The following is a 15,421-nucleotide window of genomic DNA, read 5'->3' as shown; positions in this document are numbered from 1 at the left end:
AATCAACATATGCAGTCCCCATAGTTGAATACCAAATTTCATACAATGCAACGTAAGCAACGTAAATCAACATCAAGATCGAACGAGGAATATAGATAGACTGTTTTATCGGACATAGTTCATTGGATACAAAAGACATTGTTTGTGGGATTCTACTAGATACAAAAAATTCATATAGGAGTAAAATGCATTTGTGGTCATCAAACTTGTGTTGAAAGTTCGGTTTGGTCACCGTACTCAAGAATATGATCAATACGGTCACTATATACGTCATTCGGTGATTATACGGTCACTGGGTCACCGTAGAGCTTCATATTTGATCTATTTTGACCAGTCAAACGTCCTGCCTGGCCTAGTCAGCAATCCTTATGCAGGACCCACCTGTCATTGGGCAAAAACAATACTAGTAATAAAGAAAATAAACCAAAAAACCATGTAACGGCAAGGTTTCTTTTTTTTTAGCCGAGTAACGGTAACGGTAAGGTTTGAACCTGATAACCCCACGCCTACGCCCCCATGCGTTCTAGCCACCTGAGCTTCATTTAAAATGAGCATAGTGTTGTCCTTTTATATGAGTACATATATATGAATAACACACAGACACAGTTCATTCGCAAAAAAAAGAATAACACACAGTTCTCGCGCGCGCACGTACGCACTGCAGGCATACTCACGCACGTGCAGCACAAATGCACGCAGGGCACACGCCCGCCTGCATTGCCACCGTCTCCACGCCCAAGTGCCTCCACTGCCTCGCCATGCAGCTCATGGAGTCGTCGCCAATGCCTCACGAGTCACGAGCGCTTCGCCGCGTCGCGGTACTGATCGATGCCGGCCGATGCTTACAGCCAGAAAAGGGGCGCAACGCATACTAATTTCTGTCTGCATGAGGTGGCCATATGGCTGACTGCGACGACACCCACACGAAGTGGCTCTCCTCCCGTGCACAGGCACGATGGGGAACGGCTGCCGGAGCACAACCTGGCGGTCTCAGCTTCGTCGCCGGTGTGTGCGTCCTATGTGTTAGGCTGCTAGCTAGCGGGTGTAAACACGCAATTAAATAAGGAACGAAACCAACTGAACTTTCTATCAGATCGGGCGATAATCAGGCTGCATCATTTGCCGCGCAGGACGTTTGACTGGTCAAAATAGATCAAATACGAAGCTCTACGGTGACCCGGTGACCGTATAATCACCGAATGACGTATATAGTGACCGTATTGATCGTATTTTTAAGTACGGTGACCAAAGTGAGCTTTTGACACAAGTTCGATGACCACCAATGCATTTTACTCTTCATATAGCTAGCTAGATGATGAGCAGAGGTGGAGATCACCATTTCGGGCCCTCTTGCCCTTGTGGTCACCGGTGCAACGGTCCATCTCCGTGTACATGTCCGCGACGGGAGGATCGTCGTCGTCCGCGCCGGTGGTACCGCTCTTCGATGCCGACGAGAGGTGGCGGGTGGCGCGTGCATGCTCCGTCGCGTGGCGAGCCGCGTTAGCCATGGCGGATTCCTTCTCCTCGCGAGGCGCTCTGACGCTTGGAGCCCGAGCCTGAGCGCCTCGCATTTTTGCGTTGGAGGCGCCTGGCGTCCGACTCCGCCGTGGTCAGAGACTGACGCATGACCTCATGGAGGAGCACCTCCTTCGAGTGGAGGGGGGCGGAGCGGGCGCGTTGGCGGGAAGAGCCGGGCTCCGCCGCAATTGAGACGGGCGGCCTTGGCCTTCGACTCCGTCATGCGCATTCGCACGGGGCCGCAGGCACGAGTACCCCGAGTTGCCTGGGCGGTGTTGGCACCAGAGGGGAAGGGAAGGGGCCACCCTGCTTCGAATCTGGAGCGGTGCCGAGCGGGACGGGCGATCGCGGCCCGCATTGTGGCGGCGGGACACGGAGGAGCTGGCGGCGGAACTCAAACTCCCGCCGGTGTCCAGGCACGACCGCTGGATGGCAATGCGAAGCTCCAGCTCGTCCTAATTTGGCGAGTCACTTCCGGAGCCAGAGTCCTCCTTCACACGGTCGTTTGGGCTGGTTGCGGGGAGCCCGGTTGGGTGCGGTTTTTTGATCCAGGCAGCCCAGACATTTGGGGCGGCCTTGTGGCTCTGATTATAGATGCTCTAAGACACTTTAGTACCGTATTTAAGGTATTGTGAAGGACCGTGACTAAAGTGAATTCCACTAATAAGACACCTTGATGACCGTATTTAGGTATTTACGTTGTTGAGAAGTACCATGACCAAAGTGAATTATACAACCGTATTTAGGGTATCGAGAAGGACCGTCACCAAAGTGAATTCCGCGATAGATACATTGACGGTGAGTGAATTTTTCTCTTGCAATTTCTCCCGATGTAGTACATCAAACACCCGATCCTCAAACGACAAAAATAATCTTGGGTACATCTTGGATTACTCTAGTGGAATCAACAGAAACAAAGTGGACGATACACAGGTCTCCATATACAGTAACATGCAGTTCTAACCTCAGCCAGTCGGCCTGCAGGCTAGCTAACAGTAGATTCTTACACAACGAATAAAATGCCGATTCGTGTATGACTATATAAAACCAATGCCAAGGGATGTAAAACATGATGTCTCTTCATGGGGGCCAAGTGAAGTGATTTACAGGAACACGTCCTTCTCGAGCAGCTTGAGGACCTCGTCCTGGTTGTTGAGCTTGGCGACGTCGATGGGCGTCTTCCCATCCATGTTTTGGAGAGTGCTGCGGAACATTGGAGATGGTCAAATAAGCATCAAGGGATCGGACCTTGTGAAGGGCAGCGGAGAATGGATTTAACTTACACAGCAGCACCGTGCTTCAACAGAAGATCCACACACTCTTTCCGGCCATAGCCAGCAGCGTAATGCAGTGGGGTGTTCTTGTTCTTATCCATGGCATCTACAGCAGCACCCGCCTCAAGGAGGATTTCCGCACACTTGAACTGAAATCCAAAATTCATACAACTCCTTATCACTGAATTAAACTACCTAACAGTCATCAAATATACAAGGAGACAATACAGTTACCAATGGCATTTGACCTAACTCACAATCTAGATTCCACAATGTAACATATAGACTACAAACAACAACAGATGATGGTATGCCATTCATTGATTTTGTGTTCCAGCATTGAATGCAACCTTCACAAGTGAAGCTGTTGAAGTGGCTTCCTAAAGACCATCAACTGGGAGAATTTAAACAGTTGGAGATGGAGATATGCAATCTTGATACAGTGCAGATAGACCAGTTATTATATTTCTATAAGTAGGTAGTCCTTGGCCAACTGGTCATTACCAGCTCATAGCAAGTTAATGATGATGGCTCACAAATATAAATCACAGAGTAAATACTACAGCTTGACCACTCATAGAGGTCGCTAGGCACTGGCTACTCATGAATCAACTCCCCCAAAACTATTTTTTCTTTTGACAAATAAGCATAAAGCTCTCCGTTCTATCAATAAAGTTGCTTAAAAGCAAAAGAAGAAAGTAAAATAAAATTCGTATAATCTGTGAAAATAACTTGGTCTAAAGGTTGCTAAAATAACTTGATCTAAAAAATAGAAGTCTGTAGTCCCTAGACAGGCTCATTATTCTCCTGCAAAAAAAGCTCACTATTCCAAGTCTAGCTGTTTATTGAACAGTAACTAGAAAGCTTCCACTAGTATTAGGGTCACTGGTCACGACAAAATATTTGCACTACTCAAAGAGTAACTACCATGGACTTCCCATGGAACTGGCAACTCTATATAGTATGTTTTTTCTTAGCTTGCCTAATCATTTGTTGTAGTAATGAAGTAGACAAAATAGTATATCAATCACAAGTTAAATTTACTGGATTACTGTTATAGGCTAAGAGAGTTGAGCAATGAGCAGGTCTTCATACCTCACCATATCCACATGCAAAGTGCAAGGCCCTTCTTCCCTCAGAGTCTTCTTCATCCTTGTCTGCTCCACCATCTAGAGCCTTCTTCAGACCCTGTTGGATGACTTATTTTGTAAATAAAGGCGGCAATGTAATAATAAATCCAATAGAAATAACAGTGGCAGCTATATTTGAAAATCTAGAGAAGTTGTTTTGAAAAACAGCCATCACGAAGACTGTAAATGAAGCTGCTCTAGTTGAACCTTGCATACATCTTACCAAAATTACATTATATTCATGAACACTAGGCACAGCATTGCAGGCTCCACAGGAGAGGCCAAAAAACCAAACTGTGTAGCAAGAATAGTAAACGATTCTGCGGGGCAGATGCAATGGAGGGCACACAGATTGCAAGCTGGCAAATTTCTTGAGCATACAAAGAGCATAACCTACGTGCCAAGAGCATGTCATTTCTCCAAATACCAACGTAAGGCTGGTTCATGTATTAAAGCATACACAATGTCATGGAAGCAAAATTGTTTCCACTACTACCACCCAAACAAAACCGTAAAACCTGTAGCAACTGTGGTCAAAATGGACACTGACTAAGCAAATTATACAGTGTAACACCAACACAGCATATAAACATATGCAAGTATATATCAGCTCAAAACAGACTTGAAATTCGAATCCACAGTTCTACTGTTAGCCCCATTACCTCACCGTCACCAACACTGGCAGTGTGGTGGACAATGGATTCGTCTTCATCTTCACCTTCTTCTTCAGTTTCTTCAGTACCAGAAGGTTCAGCAGTAGAGACAGTGCTAAACGGCATGGTAGTTCCCATTGCCTGGCCAATCTTTTGAAGAGTTTCAGGGTCATTCCAGTACCTACATGAGCAAATGAAAAGCACATCAAGCAAGTTGTATGCAGTCTAATATGATATATCACTAGAAAATATGCCCTACTTTATCATTGCAGCAGGACCACCATTCTCTAACTCATCAAGAATTGGCTTCAAGGCTGGATCTTCATTAATCCGAGACATGCGCTCTTCAAGCTCCTCCTTATGTGTTGGACTAGTCAAATTTTCCAGCATACTGGACATAGCAGGATCCTAAGTCAATCAAGTTGATAAGACAATTAGGTCAATGTCAGCAAAAATAAACAGCAGAAAAAAAATCCAGGGGAGTCCTTTGGGCAAAGTAGATGGTACCTGCATAAGAGCAGTCCCGAGGCGCTCTGCCATTGTCATAAACTGAGGGTTTTCCATGACCTTTTGCATTGTTTCCATGTATTGATGAGGATCCAATGGAGGCATGCCCTGTTCTCCTGCAGTCTGAGCACCTTTCTGTAGCTGCTCAGCCATCTGATTGAATGCAGGGTCCCTTGCAATCTGGTCTGCCATCTCCTTTATAGATGGATCCTGGAAACCAGAATTCATTTAGTTGAAGAATTGAAGTCAAAAGATAATTCTCAGTTGAAAAGTTAATTAAAGTGCAAGTATCAATGAATCTGCCACAGGCAGAATTATGTAAAACGAAAAAAGAACACATAAATAATACCCAGCAGGTAAATATTTAATTGATGAAAAATCAATAGGATAGTCAGCATGTACTAGACTTATTATGACTGAGGTATGGTGAGTGGGGTTGGGGTTGGGGTTGGGGGGGGGGGGGGGGGGGGGCATACATTGAGCAAACTTTGCATAGAAGAAAAATCGAAAGGACCCGACAAGCCTGCAGCGGCAGCTGGAGGAACCCCTTGACGTTCGTTGGATGATCCTTCTGTTTTCGTACTTTTGCTCTCATCTGCAAAAGAAATGGTTCAGAACAGAAGCATACATGACATAGTAAAGAAGTTGAGCAGAAACGCTGTGATAAATTCTGCATAGTTCTGAGATTTATTTACGAGAACACAATGTTTTATCTGTACCAACTACATCAGATGGCAGGCAGTTAAATAAACAAACTCCAACCTACATCAACAATGTCAGTCAGGTGTAGGCAACATTGTCAAATGAAACTGAGCCTTCTGTACACCTGCATCTTTCTTGCTCGCCAGCATGAGGATACCGGGCGAAAGAACTAACATGACATCAAGCATCTTGGTCTTTGGTTCCATTCACAACAAACTAGCCGTGCTTCTACAACGCATCACACACGAGAGTAATAACAGCCTAACAGGAATTGTATACAACAAACCGCCTAAAAGGAATTCTCTAAGACAAAAACAAAAAATAGCACAACAGGGGAAGATATGAGTAGGAGAATCAGTTGGACGAAACACTCCCTTATCGTCAAACAGTTGCCAGACATTTATTTCCTTATCATCAATTAACTTGGCCATTGCTCCGCGTGCAGGGGCGGACTTAACGAGGCTCCAATTTTGCGTGAATCGAAACTGATAGTGTTAGTAATTTAGGGTACGAGACACCCTCACTAAGATTTCCATCCTGCACGCGCGCGCTTAAGAAGAAGACGAACCGAATCGAGGCATGGGCGGGCGTACTAGTACCAGACCAGTACTCCGCGGCAGAGCAAACAAATCCGTCACTAACTGGATGGATTGGAGGGACTGGAGCACGCTAGTCCAGGAACCGAGATTGGGCTCGATCGCTCGCCGCGGAGGAGAGATCGGAGCAGAGTAGAACAGGTAATCCAAGCAAGTAAGGGCATGCCTCACCAGCAAACCCGGATGGGAGATCTCCACCCGACGCCATCGCGGTAGATACGAGGAGTAGGGGAAGAAGAATTCGTCCGAGGTGGCCTGCTTGCGTCTGCCGGAGGCGGAGCTCGGCGGCGCGGTGGGGGAGGAGAGAGTGCTTGCCAAGATGGCGTGCGAGACTTGGTTTGACGACTGCCACGCGAAGTGGGAGATGTGACAAGGTATGGTGCGGGCCGGGCCGAGCCGGGCCGGGTCGATCCAGTGATAGAGTACGGCCAGGAGCCCGTTTCAGGTCTTTGGAATGGGCCGGCACCGTAAGTTCTCAGGTTGATGATTTTTTTGAGAATATCAAACGGAAACCAACGTGAAAACCACGTTTGAAAGTTTCGAAAAAATCTGAAAAATGTGTGATGTTAAGAGAAGGATGTTCTATTGTCACGTAAAATTTCAAGTAAAAATACATTATGGGATGTGAGCTATGAAAAAGACAAATTCAGAAATGGATAGTGACATTATTGTTCGGCACTATTCAATGTTGATTTTGTCTTTTTCATAGGTCACATCCCGGGATGTGTTTGAACTTGAAATTTTGCATGGCAATAGAACATCTCATATTTTTTTGAGATTTTTTCAAAACTTCAAAACATTGTTTTCACTAGTTTCGACCGAATAGTGGTTTCCGTATGATATTCTCCCATGATTTTTGGGCATGGAGCGGGAAAGGGAAACTTTACAGTTAGGTCCGCATATAGGATGATTTGTCTATATCTAAATCTATACTTATACCTAATATTAAAAGAAGGATTGTTTCTTCACTTTTTTCGCCCTTCTATTTCTTTTGTATGTCTTTCATTTTCCGTTCCGTACGTCCTTGTTTTTTTTTCTTTCGTCCGGACAAGAGTTATATTATTATTAATAATCCATCTATACCCGGACGTGGTGTTTTGGCTCCTAGGTGCATATGCACGCACATAGAATGTCCGGATATACACGCGGGATTTTTGTTTAGAATTTTTCAACTTTTCAAAATGTGTATTTAGACAATGGGTGCATATGCACCTAGGAGCCATTGCCAATTTCCGATCTATACCCCTAATATTAAAGAAATGATTGTTTCTTCATTTTTTCGCACTCATATTTCTTTCGTACATCTTTCCTTCTTTGTTTGGTACATCCTTAGTTTTTCTCTTTTGTCCCGACAAGAGTAATATTATTATTAATAATAAAATAATAAAACTTTTATTTGTATGAGCTTAGAGTCGAACCAGCGACGTCGAGCTTCGTCGCGCGCAACACAAGTGTTCACCACCAGAAGAAAAGACAACACTTTGTATACCTAAAGAAGGTTTGTTAATTTATAGGTTTAACGACTGTAATTTGCGTAGATAAGCAAACCACATCCCCCTTCCCAAGTACATTGGCCAAGTGAAAGGATCGACATGGTTTACTAGAGGAGGGGGGTGAATAGGCAACTAATAGTCTATCTTTTTCAATCAAATTAGGGTTAACAACAAAATAGGTTGTCTAGATGAAAAAAGATATGTAACTAGGTGGACAACCTATATGACAAGCACAATAACAAGCTCACAAGCAAGCACAAGATACAAACACAATATAAGCTTGCACAAAGTAAAGGTAAGAGGTAACCACAGGTGGAGTCGATGAAGAGGAGGATGTGTTAGAGAAGTTCCCTCCCTTTAGCCAGAGGTACGTTCAACGTTAGAGTGGTGTGGAGGCACAATGCTCCCAAAAAAGCCACTAGGGCCACCATATTCTCCTCACACCCTCGCGCAATGCAAGATGACATCATTCCACTAGTGGCGCCCTTGAAGGCGGCGACCGAACCTTTACAAACAAGGTTGGGCTCTCTTCGCAACTTAATTGGAGGCTTCCAACACCACCACGAAGCTTCACCACAATGGATTGTGGCTTCGAGATGATCTCTTCCATCTAGGGTGCCCAAGCACCCAAGAGTAACAAGATTCGCAAGGGATTAGTGGGGGAATCAAATATCTCTTGGTGGAAGTGTAGATTGAGGCCTTCTCCTCCAAACCCTAGAGCAAGAACAAGATTTGTTGGCCAGGGATAGAGATCAGGCGAAAATAAGCTTTAGGGAAAAAATGAAGCTTGGGGGGATAAGTGGTGAGTCTTCTTGGGGAAGAAGACTCCATAGAGGGGACAAATGTGATAACCCGATCCTAGTAGGGGCCCCGAATCTCTGCGCTTCATGTGTCAATCCCTAGACCGACTGCTGGCACGCATAGTTCACGATGAAATACCAGAAATAACACATGTGAAAGTATTACATCGCAGGTCCAGTCTTAAATACAATACATACCTGCTAGCTCAAGGCTAGCTTGATACGTTATGCAGCAAAAATACAATTATATATTGTGGCATCCATCAACTCACATGCATCAGTTGAGTATATCATTGTAACCCTACTTCGTATCTCTTCTTCAACAAGGAAATCCTGCAACATGATACGTTGCGGCCACGAGGGTTAATACATTGAATGTATTGGCAAGCTACACCTAATAACAACATATCCTCCAATGTAACGAGTGAGTAAAGGAGTCTCCAACTTGTTGTGTGACAAAACCTTCTCCAAATCCAAACCAACTATTTTTTTCAAGCCAGGGTGAAGAAGACATGTCTACCGTTCCTAGCTATTGACCAGAATCATATCGATTCCCATAGATGACAAGGGTTTTGTTTTCCGAGCGCGCTCTGTCAATAGTGCAACACTGGGGACTCCAGAGCGCATCTATCGTCGATGCATATCACTCGAAAAGGAAATTTATCAAAGTACAAGTGCGCAGTCTATCACTGGTGCATTCAATGGGGAGTCCAAAGCGCATCTACCAATGACACATTCACCTATTGTCATGTCCCGAGCCTACACTACGGCGTAGACTCAACATTCAGGGTAAACATGTGGCTAACCTATTCTAGGTTCAACATAGTATGACAGCAAAGTGAAACATAGGAAGTTTTATCGGAAATGCAACTTGTGTGGTAATCGATGAAGTTCTTCAGATAAACAAATCTTGGTAATTGATGAAGTTCTTCACACACACACACACACAATCTTGATAAGGCTACTCTTCGCTCCCTGAACAATCTATCATAAGTAAAGAGCAATCATAACCAGCCATACAATACAATCAAACATACACCAAGTGTTGTGCATGGTATCAGTGTCATTGTGTTGTGAGATCATGTGCCAGAGTTAACTCATAAGAGTTTGGAAAACAACATAGTGGTTGTCACTTGTGAAAGGATCGATATAGTTGACTAGAGGGGGGTGAATAGGCAACTAAGAATTTTTAGCTTTACTTTAACAATTTAAACTTTGCATCAAAGTAGGTTGTCTAGATATGCAACTAGGTGGGCAACCTATATGATGCAACAACAACAAGCATACAAGCAAGCAAGGGATGCAACACAATATAAGCTTGCACAAGTAAAGGTACGAGATAACCAAGAGTGGAGCCGGTGAAGACGAGGATGTGTTACCGAAGTTCCTTCCATTTGAGAGGAAGTACGTCTCCGTTGGAGCGGTGTGGAGGCACAATGCTCCCCAAGAAGCCACTAGGGCCACCGTATTCTCCTCACGCCTCACACAATGCGAGATGTCGTGATTCCACTATTGGTGCCCTTGGAGGCGGCGACCGGACCTTTACAAACAAGGTTGGGGAAATCTCCACAACTTAATTGGAGGCTCCCAACGACACCACGAAGCTTCACCACAATGGAATATGGCTCCGCGGTGACCTCAACCGTCTAGGGTGTTCAAACACCCAAGAGTAACAAGATCCGCAAGGGATTAGTGGGGGGAACCAAATTTCTCTTGGTGGAAGTGTAGATCGGGGCCTTCTCAACCAATTCCTAGAAAATCAACAAGTTTGAGTGGCTAGGGAGAGAGATCGGGCGAAAATGGAGCTTAGAGCATCAATGGAGCTTAGGGATGGAAGAGGTGGTCAACTCGGAGAAGAAGACTCCCCTTATATAGTGATAGGACAAATCCAACCGTTATCCACTTACTCAGCCCGCGACGTGCGGTACTACCGCACCAGACATGCGGTACTACCGCAAGGGCCTGCAGTACTACCGCGGGGCACCGTGGTACTACCGTATGCGCCGCAGGAGCTAGACCAGCCCTGATGCGTTGAAGCATAGAGCGGTAGAACCGCCGAAGCGGTACTACTGCTCCCCCTTGCGGTACTACCGCAAGGCAGGGTTTGTCTGGGCTGGGAAGGCACGGACGAATAAAAATACATCTGTGGCTACTTCTGCTGAGAATCGATCTGTGCATAAATCCGACGCGGTACTACCGCACACCAGGAGCGGTACTACCGCATAGGGTGCAGATGTAAAAAATTACATCTGCCCCTACATCCGCTCGTGCTGCTGTGCCTGGCCTGAGGCCACGGTACTACTGCGCCCGTGGAGCGATACTACCGCAAGGGCCTGCGGTACTACCGCGTCCCTGGACGGTACTACCGTGGGCCTCTGTGGTACTACTGCTCCCATGAGCAGTACTACCGCATGCCATAGCACAACAAACACTAGGAGTCCTACATTTTGCAGAGACACGGATAAACGGTGGTTGCTCTAAAGAGTCAAAGGAAAGGTGGTGCAAAAGGGACAGACGTGTACGTGATGATTCCACCCAAACCTTTCCAAAGCGGCCCCTCTTAATAGTACAACTTTCCTAAGACTCAAATCCATCGAAAAGAAACGTAGAGAAAAGTCCGTCTTCACTAGACTCCGAGGGGCAACGAATCGTCTTGGCCTAAACATGAGGTATCTGAAAATCTCAATGCACACGATTAGTCCACAAAAGCATTGTCATCAATCACCAAAACTACATGGGATGAAATATGCCTTTACAATCTCCCCCTTTTTGGTGGATTGATGACAATACGGGATTTGCACATAAGAGTACACAAAAGAATATAAGCAAACCCTGAAGGAAATATGCCCTAGAGGCAATAATAAAGTTATTATTTATTTCCTTATTTCATGATAAATGTTTATTATTCATGCTAGAATTGTATTAACCAGAAACTTAGTACATGTGTGAATACATAGACAAACAGAGTGTCACTAGTATGCCTCTACTTGACTAGCTCGTTGAATCAAAGATGGTTAAGTTTCCTAGCCATAAACATGAGTTGTCATTTGATTAACGGGATCACATCATTAGAGAATGATGTGATTGACTTGACCCATTCCGTTAGATTAGCACTTGATCGTTTAGTATGTTGCTATTGCTTTCTTCATCACTTATACATGTTCCTATGGCTATGAGATTATGCAACTCCCGAATACCGGAGGAACACTTTGTGTGCTATCAAACGTCACAACGTAACTGGGTGATTATAAAGATGCTCTACAGGTGTCTCCGATGGTGTTTGTTGAGTTGGCATAGATCGAGATTAGGGTTTGTCACTCCATGTATCGGAGAGGTATCTCTGGGCCCTCTCGGTAATGCACATCACTATAAGCCTTGCAAGCAATGTGTCTAATGAGTTAGTTGCGGGATGATGCATTACGGAACGAGTAAAGAGACTTGCCAGTAATGAGATTGAACTAGGTATTGAGATACCGATGATCGAATCTCGGGCAAGTAACATACCGATGACAAAGGGAACAACTTATGTTGTTATGCGGTTTGACCGATAAAGATCTTCGTAGAATATGTAGGAACCAATATGAGCATCCGGGTTCCGCTATTGGTTATTGACCGGAGATGAGTCTCGGTCATGTCTACATAGTTCTCGAACCCGCAGGGTCCGCACGTTTTTAACGTTCTGTGACGATTTGTATTATGAGTTATGTGATTTGATGACCGAAGTTTGTTTGGAGTCCCGGATGAGATCGGGCACATGACGAGTAGTCTCGAAATGGTTGAGACGTAAAGATCGATACATTGGAAGGCTATATTCGGACATCGGAAATGTTCCGAGTGATTCAGGTATTTTTCGGAGTACCAGAAAGTTACGGGAATTCTTATTGGGCCTTAATGGGCCATACGGGAAAGGAGAGAAAGGCCTCAAGCGTGGTCGCGCCCCTTCTCCATGGACTGGTCTGAATTGGACTAGGGAAAGGGGGCGCCCCCTTCCTTCCTTCTCCTTCTCCCTTCCCTTTTTCCTATTCCATGTGGGAGGTGGAATCCTACTAGGACTAGGGAGTCCTAGTAGGACTCCACACTTTGGGCACGCCCTATGAGGGCCGGCCTCCTCCTCCCTCCATCCTTTATATACGTGGCCAGGGGGCACCCCATAGACACACAAGTTGATCATTGATCTCTTAGCCATGTGTGGTGCCCCCCTCCACCATAATCCACCTCAGTCATATCGCCGTAGTGCTTAGGCGAAGCCCTGTGCCGGTAGCTTCATCATCACCGTCATCACGCGGTCGTGCTGATGAAGCTCTCCCTCGAAGCTCTACTGGATCGTGAGTTCGTGGGACGTCACCGAGCTGAACGTGTGCAGATCACGGAGGTGCCGTACGTTCGGTACTAGGATCGGTCGATCTTGAAGACGCACGACTACATCAACCGCGTTGTCATAACGCTTCCGCTTACGGTCTACGAGGGTACATGGACAACACTTTCCCCTCTCGTTGCTATGCATCACCATGATCTTGTGTGTGCGTAGGATTTTTTTTTGAAATTACTACGTTCCCCAACAGTGGCATCCGAGCCAAGTTTATGCGTAGATGTTATATGCACGAGTAGAACACAAGTGAGTTGTGGGCGATACTAGTCATACTGCTTACCAACATGTCATAATTTGATTCGGCGGTATTGTTGGATGAAGCGGCCCGGAACGACATTACGCGTACGCTTACGCGAGACTGGTTCTACTGACGTGCTTCGCACACAGGTGGCTGGCGGGTGTCGGTTTTCCCAACTTTAGTTGAATCGAGTGTGGCTATGCCCGGTCCTTGTGAAGGTTAAAACAACACATACTTGATGAAATATCGTTGTGGTTTTGATGCATAGGTAAGAACGGTTCTTGCTCAGCCCATAGCAGCCACGTAAAACATGCAACAACAAAGTAGAGGACGTCTAACTTGTTTTTGCAGGGCTTGTTGTGATGTGATATGGTCAAGACGTGATGAGATATAAGTTGTTGTATGAGATGATCATGTTTTGTTGAAGTTATCGGCAACTAGCAGAAGCCTTATGGTTGTCTCTTTATTGCATAAGATGCAAGCGCCAAATAATTGCTTTACTTTATCGCTATGCGATAGCAATAGTTGCAAGAGCAATAGTTGGCAAGACGGCCATGTGACGACACGTTGATAGAGATCAAGATGATGGAGATCATGGTGTCATGCCGGTGACGATAAAGATCATGACAGTACTTTGGAGATGGAGATCAAAGGCGCAAGATGATCATGGCCATATCATGTCACATATTTTGATTGCATGTGATGCTTATCTTTTATACATCTTATTTTGCTTAGTTCGGCGGTAGCTTTATAAGATGATCCCTTACTAAAATTTCAAGGTATAAGTGTTCTCCCTGAGTATGCACCGTTGCGACAGTTCTTCGTGCTGAGACACCACGTGATGATCGGGTGTGATAAGCTCTACGTTCACATACAACGGGTGCAAGCCAGTTTTGCACACGCAGAATACTCGGGTTAAACTTGACGAGCCTAGCATATGCAGATATGGCCTTGGAACACTGGAGACCGAAAGGTCGAGCGTGAATCATATAGAAGATATGATCAACATAGTGATGTTCACCATTGAAAACTACTCCATCTCACGTGATGATTGGACATGGTTTAGTTGATATGGATCACGTGATCACTTAGATGATTAGAGGGATGTCTATCTAAGTGGGAGTTCTTAAGTAATATGATTAATTGAACTTTAATTTATCATGAACTTAGTCCTGGTAGTATTTGCATATCTATGTTGTAGATCAATAGCTCGCGTTTAGCTCCCCTATTTTATTTTTGATATGTTCCTAGAGAAAACTAAGTTGAAAGATGTTAGTAGCAATGATGCGGATTGGATCCGTGCTCTGAGGATTATCCTCATTGCTGCACAGTAGAATTTTGCCCTTGATGCACCGCTAGGTGACAGACCGATTGCAGGAGCAAATGGAGACGTTATGAACGTTTGGCAAGCTCGATATGATGACTACTTGATAGTTTAGTGCACCATGCTTTACGGCTTAGAATCGGGGCTTCAAAGACGTTTTTGAAACGCCACGGAGCATATGAGATGTTCCAAGAGTTGAAATTAGTATTTCAGACTCATGCCCATGTCGAAAGGTATGAGACCTTTGACAAGTACTTTGCCTACAAGATGGAGGAGAATAGCTCAGCTAGTGAGCATGTGCTCAGAATGTCTGAGTACTACAATCACTTGAATCAAGTGGGAGTTAATCTTCCAGATAAGATAGTGATTGACAGAGTTCTCTAGTCACTATCACCAAGTTACTAGAACTTCGTGATGAACTATAACATACAAGGGATAACAGAAACGATTCCCAAGCTCTTCGTGATGCTGAAATCGACGAAGGTAGAAATCAAGAAAAGCATCAAGTGTTGATGGTTGACAAGACCGCTAGTTTCAAGAAAAGGGCAAAGGGAAGAGGGGGAACTTCAAAAAGAACGGCAAGCAAGTTGCTGCTCCCGTGAAGAAGCCCAAAGCTAGACCCAAGCCTGAAACTGAGTACTTCTACTGCAAAGGAAATGGTCACTAGAAGTGGAACTGCCCTAGATACTTGGCGGATAAGAAGGATGGCATAGTGAACAAAGGTATATTGGATATACATGTTATTGATGTGTACTTTACTAGTGTTTATAGCAACCCCTCGGTATTTGATACTGGTTTAGTTGCTAAGAGTAGTAAC

General features: G+C 45.0%; 1 protein-coding gene across 1 annotated transcript; it reads right to left on the bottom strand.

Annotated features, from left to right (window-relative positions):
- Positions 1–2,373: 2,373 nt before the first annotated feature.
- Positions 2,374–6,752, bottom strand: LOC109734882 (ankyrin repeat domain-containing protein 2A). The gene is made up of 8 exons (XM_020294064.4): positions 6,552–6,752; positions 5,559–5,677; positions 5,083–5,292; positions 4,835–4,983; positions 4,585–4,756; positions 3,888–3,980; positions 2,802–2,941; positions 2,374–2,721 (listed from the first exon to the last, which is right to left on the bottom strand). The coding sequence occupies exons 1-8, from the start codon at positions 6,586–6,588 to the stop codon at positions 2,622–2,624; spliced, it is 1,020 nt and encodes a 339-aa protein (XP_020149653.1). The 5' UTR covers positions 6,589–6,752; the 3' UTR covers positions 2,374–2,621.
- Positions 6,753–15,421: the final 8,669 nt, after the last annotated feature.

The sequence above is a fragment of the Aegilops tauschii genome, chromosome 7 (assembly GCF_002575655.3).
Source record: "Aegilops tauschii subsp. strangulata cultivar AL8/78 chromosome 7, Aet v6.0, whole genome shotgun sequence".
Classification (NCBI taxonomy): Eukaryota; Viridiplantae; Streptophyta; class Magnoliopsida; order Poales; family Poaceae; genus Aegilops; species Aegilops tauschii.
The sequence above is the reverse complement of the archived record's forward strand: the minus strand, read 5'-3'. Positions and strand labels throughout refer to the sequence as shown.